Below are 5,050 nucleotides of genomic sequence, written 5' to 3'. Positions count from 1 at the left end.
CCCAGCAGGCTCCGGCCCAGGCAGCTCTGGAAAGGCTGTACGTTGTTAAAAAAAAAAAAAAAAAAAAAAAAAAAAAAAAACCAGCTGGCCCTTGTTTGGTTTTCGGCAAAGCCCTGTCTCTTTAAGTTTGCACTGGGAGCCCTTGAGGGCAGCCAGCTTTTAATCGAGCACACATGGAGTTTTTGGAACTGGTCCTATGCTTTGCCAACAATCTCATGCCCTGTTTTCTTTCCTTTGAGGAGAGAAGTTCTGGAGTCTGGGGAGAAAAAGGATGGCCTCGCTACTGGCGTTTTAAGCCTAGGGATGCAGGGACCGCTCCGGGGACCGGATTCATTTCCTGCGTCTCCACATCTAAAGGATTTTCTAGGAAAATGAGTATGTGCCAGGGCCCCCATGTGGGGAGGGGACGGATTTCTGGGTAATCTCTCGATATGAACTACTTGCACACCTCGGCTGCTGGGTCCTGAGCCCCCCACCTGAATGGGGGCGTGGGAGACGCCGGCAGTGGCAACATGAAGGCAGAAGAAACGACTGAACTTCCTGCCCCGGGTGACAAAGACAGGGTCTGCTTTGTGACGAGACCAGAAGAAAATTCCACCAAGAAAGCCGTCTGGGGAGGGGGAAGTGGACAAAATGCTATTATATACCAAACAATTAAATGTAGGGGAGCGAGCGGGGGGCGCATTAGGCGACTCCAGACGTGATCCGTGCGTAATTACATTGAGGATTAAAATGAAAATATGCGATTCCAGTGACTTTCAAATTTTCCTCCCTTCCCCGAACATGATTCAGAAATACAATATTTTTCCCTCTCACCCTCCTCCATCCTTAATTGCCAGTGGATCGTTCTCAGCGTTCTTCGCAAACCCACGCCCCAGCATCAGCCACTGGCGCCAATTTATATAAGAATTTAGCTTCGGTCTGCGCTGCGGCTGCTTTGAACCGGGGTACTGGGAAAAACCTGCTTTCAGCTGAAGTCTCAGAGCTGTTGGGGGCTCCCCGGGGAAGCAGAAGAAAACCCCACTTGCATTTGAGACTTGGGCCTTGGTGGGTAGAGTGGGGGCCAGCCAGGGAGGGGATGAGGGACCAGGGATGGTTCGCTCTGGGGCTGCCTGGCCCCCGGGAGAGGCGCCTCGGGCCCCCCTCACAGCTACTCTTCTGCGGAGGATGACGCAGGACTCTCCTCATCCGACATCGGGGCAAACTGAAACGAGAGGCAGAATTCCTTTTGTTTGGCATCCTTTCCTGTGCTATGAGGCGCCGACTTTGTTGGCTGGCCCCGCGCCTGCAGTGAGTGAACAAGAGGCCTTGGTTTCTTGGCCTCAAGGAGGTGACGTTGGGGAGATGCTTTGGAGCAGCACACAGATGAATGCAGTGGAGGGTTTTTCCTGAGGGATCAGGGGTGGAAGGCAATGAAAGTGGAGAGTGGGCGGTTGGGGAGGGTGACGTCTGAGCTGAAGGATGTTAGGGGTCCAGCCAAGGGGCAGGGCGTTCCAGGCAGAGGAAACAGCAAGTGCAAAAGCCCTGAGGCAGGAGCAGCGATCAGGCCAGTGTGGCTGGAGCAGAGTGAGTGAGGGGGAGAGGAAAGAGAGTGGGGGGAGGTGAGGGGTGTTGAGCAGGGCTTGGTGGGCTCTGGAGGTGACTTTTGCTTTTTTCTCGTAAGTGGGGTGGGAGCCACAGAGGGCTGTGAGTAGAGGAGGGATGTACCCCGACTCCGGTGCTCACAGTGGCCTCTGGCCGCTGTGGGGAGAAGAGTGGAGAGGACAGTGAGGGTGGGAGCCAGGGAAGCAGAGCGGAGGCAGTGGCAGCGGTCCAGGTGGACAGTGGTGGAGGAGTGGGATCCATCCCTCAGAAGCCCTGGGAAGCAGGACCCCATATCAGACAGCAGGACACCACCCAGCCCCATCAGCCTCCATTTTCCAGTTGAGGACATGGAGGCCCCCAAGGGGATCCCCTAAGCACCACAACTGAGGCTCAGGTGTCCTAACACCCTACAGAGCGATGACGGAAAGACTCGGAGCCTCAAGAAGAAGCTGGAAGCCGGTCAGGAGCCAAGTGGCTTAGGTCTCAGCAACCTTTTCTCTCCTAGACCATTTGGGGAATTGCTGTGGTTGACACCCACCACGCCACCCTTGAACCTGGCCCCAGACGGGCCTGGGGAGGCCGGGGCAGGTACAAGGTAGGGGTGAGGAGGAGGGCGCAGAGAGGCTCCTGCCCGTGGTCTGGATTCAGACCCCGAGGTCTCTCCGCCGCTTCCTGTCTGAGAGACTTTGGGCCAGGAATGTAACCATTCAAAGCGTCAGCTCCCCCACCTGAAGAATGGTAATAGTAACAGTACTTTATGCAACTGAACTGGGTTATTGTGGAAGGTTCCAGAAATCATGCTTGGGAGGCACGCCAGAGTCCTCTGTGTGGTAATTAAGAGCATGATTTGGAACTAGACAGATCCGGGTTCGAATGCCGTGATGCCAGCCATAACCATGCCGTCTCAGCCCTCGTGCCTTATTTCCTCACGGGGGGCACCATGAAGGTTCAACAAGCAGCTGACCACGCAGCCCTTGGGATGGTCCCCATACACCATCCCTTCCCAGAGCCCCGCACCCCCTGCCCTACCCGGGCCGAGACTCACCGAGCACTTGATGTTCATGCGAGAGTACAGCATGGATGCAATTTCACTGTGTCCTGCATCCAAGGCCACCATCAAAGCCGTGCTCCCGTCCTGCAAAGCATCAGTTGCTATGCTGACACATTGCACCATGTTCCCGCCCTCCCCGGAGTGCGCCTGGGTGGGGACTCACGCGGTCGGTGATAGAGATGTCGCAGCTGGGCACAGCCAGCAGCAGCGCCGTGATCTCCTTGTGGCCGTGCTCGCAGGCACACATGAGGGCCGTGGAGCCGTCATCATCTTGGACGTTGACATCCGCCTCGCAGGCAAGCAGGGCTTTGACCACGTCCACCCGCCCGTGGCTGACCGCCAGCATCAGGGCTGTCTGCCCCGCCTGGGTAGGGCAAGGAACAGCTTATGGATCATGCAGGCTCCAGAGCATGACACCCCTGCTCCGGAACCATCCACGGTTCCCGAGTACTCTGACGCTAACGGCACCTCCGCTCACGGGCCTCCTTCTGTATCTCAAACAATCCTTCCTACCACTGGGCCTTTGCACTTGCTGATCCGTCTTCCTCCTGCTGGCTCCTCCCTCAGGTCTCAGCTCAAATGTCTCCTCCTCGGGGAGATGCTCTGTGCCTCCCCACCCGTATGCCCGCTGAAAGCAGATTGCTACCTCACAGGTGCAGACGTAAGTAAAATGTGTTGAGCTAAGGGTTGTACACTTTTCTGTCTGCCAGTTAAACTTCACTGTAAAAAAAAAACAACGTCCATCAGTGGATGAATGGATAAAGAAATGTATATATCCATACTACAGAACATTATTCATCCTTAAAAAGAAAGGAAGGCCTGAAGCATACTGCAACATGGATGAACCTTGAAAATATTATGCTCCATGATAGGAGCCAGACACAAAAGGACACAATACTACATGATTCCATTTATATAAAATATCCAGAAGAGGCAAATCCATAGAGACAGAGAGCAGACTGGAGGGGGCCAGGGGCTGGGGAAGTGGGGATGGGAGTGACAGCTGTGGGTGCCGGGTCTCCTATCAGGGTGTAAAGATGTTCTGGAGGTAGACAGAGATGGGGGTTGCACAGCATTATGGATCGATTTGTTCACTTTAAAAGGGTTAATCTTATGTGCACTTCACCTCAATTTTTAAAAAAGGAAACCACCCGGGCATACATCTGGAAGGACGAAAACTCGAATTCAAAAAGATACATGCACCCCAATGCTCACAGCAGCACTTTTACAATAGGCAAGACTTGGAAGCAACCTAAGTGTCCATTGACAGATGAATGGATAAAGATGTGGTACATATATACACAATGGAGTATTACTCAGCCATAAAGAAGAATGAAGTAATGCCATCTGCAGTAACATGGATGGACCTAGAGATTACCATACTAAGCGAAGTAAGTCAGAGAAAGACAAATATCATCATATGATACCACTTATATGTGGAATCTAAAAAAATGATACAAATGAACTTATTTACAAAACAGAAACAGATTCACAGACATAGAAAACAAATTTATGGTTACCAAAGGGGAAAGGTGGAGGGGAGGGATAAATTAGGAGCTTGGGATTAACAGATACAAACTACTATATTTAAAACAGATAAACAACAAGGTCCTACTGTATAGCACAGGGAACTATATTCAATAGCTGGTAATAACCTATAATGGAAAAGAATCTGAAAAAGAACATATATGTAAAACTGAATCACTTTGCTGTACACCAGAAACTAACACAACGCTATAAATCAACTATACTTCGATTTAAAAAAAAAAAGTAAACCACCAAGAAAAAAATTTTAATTAAAAAAAAAAACAGTAAAAAAGCAAGGAGGGTCTGCCTGTTACGCACCATGGCAGCACCTCCCTCTTTTCCTTCACTGCGGTAAGGCTGCTGCTAATCTCTCCCCTCCTTGCTGTACCCACGGGGTCCTGGCTGCCCTGCTCTTCTGCCCAGACACCCACCCACGCCCCAGTCACCCCCACAGTCTCCCAGCTTCTGCTCCCCAACATACAGCCGAAGGGAGATTCCAAACCAGAAAGCAGCCCTAGACCCTGCCCTGGTAGCTTCCCGCAGCCCTGAGTCCAAACCTCCGCTAAGCCTGCGATGCTCGGGCTCCTGGAGCTCCTGGCTGGCTAGTGAGCTTTGGGAGGGTGGGGACCGTGCCTGCTTGTCAAACATTTAAGTCCCCAGCGTCCGGTTGCTGGTCAGTGAATTACCAAGCAGGATGTGGGATGGTGTCGGCCTAAGAAAAGCTGAGTACCCCCATGTCTTCCCACACCCCCATTTCCACCATGAGGTCCTGTATCAGAGGCACCCTGGCAGGCAGGTCATTAAGAATGGGGCTCTCGGGGGCTTCCCTGGGGGCGCAGTGGTTGAGAATCCTCCTGCCAATGCAGGGGACACGGGTTCGAGCCCTGG

At 52.5% G+C, this 5,050-nt stretch overlaps 1 protein-coding gene and 1 long non-coding RNA gene across 3 annotated transcripts in view; one reads left to right on the top strand and one right to left on the bottom strand.

Annotated features, from left to right (window-relative positions):
* LOC114487733 (uncharacterized) overlaps nucleotides 1–5,050 on the top strand; it is a 30,768-nt gene that overhangs the window by 13,430 nt on the left and 12,288 nt on the right. The window lies entirely within an intron of this gene.
* The window catches only part of KANK2 (KN motif and ankyrin repeat domains 2), a 29,388-nt gene continuing 24,372 nt past the window's right edge, over nucleotides 35–5,050 (bottom strand). For both annotated transcript variants that reach the window (XM_055080850.1, XM_055080847.1), the window contains exons 11-13: nucleotides 2,799–2,999; nucleotides 2,630–2,719; nucleotides 35–1,204 (exon numbers count right to left, since the gene is read on the bottom strand). In XM_055080850.1, coding sequence (XP_054936825.1) covers nucleotides 1,151–1,204; nucleotides 2,630–2,719; nucleotides 2,799–2,999 — 345 coding nt within the window. In that variant the 3' untranslated portion in view covers nucleotides 35–1,150. The remainder of the gene's footprint in view (nucleotides 1,205–2,629; nucleotides 2,720–2,798; nucleotides 3,000–5,050) is intronic.

This window comes from Physeter macrocephalus, chromosome 2, assembly GCF_002837175.3.
Source record: "Physeter macrocephalus isolate SW-GA chromosome 2, ASM283717v5, whole genome shotgun sequence".
In the NCBI taxonomy this organism is placed as follows: domain Eukaryota; kingdom Metazoa; phylum Chordata; class Mammalia; order Artiodactyla; family Physeteridae; genus Physeter; species Physeter macrocephalus.
Note: the sequence above shows the minus strand (reverse complement) of the source record. Positions and strands in the feature narration are given on the sequence as shown.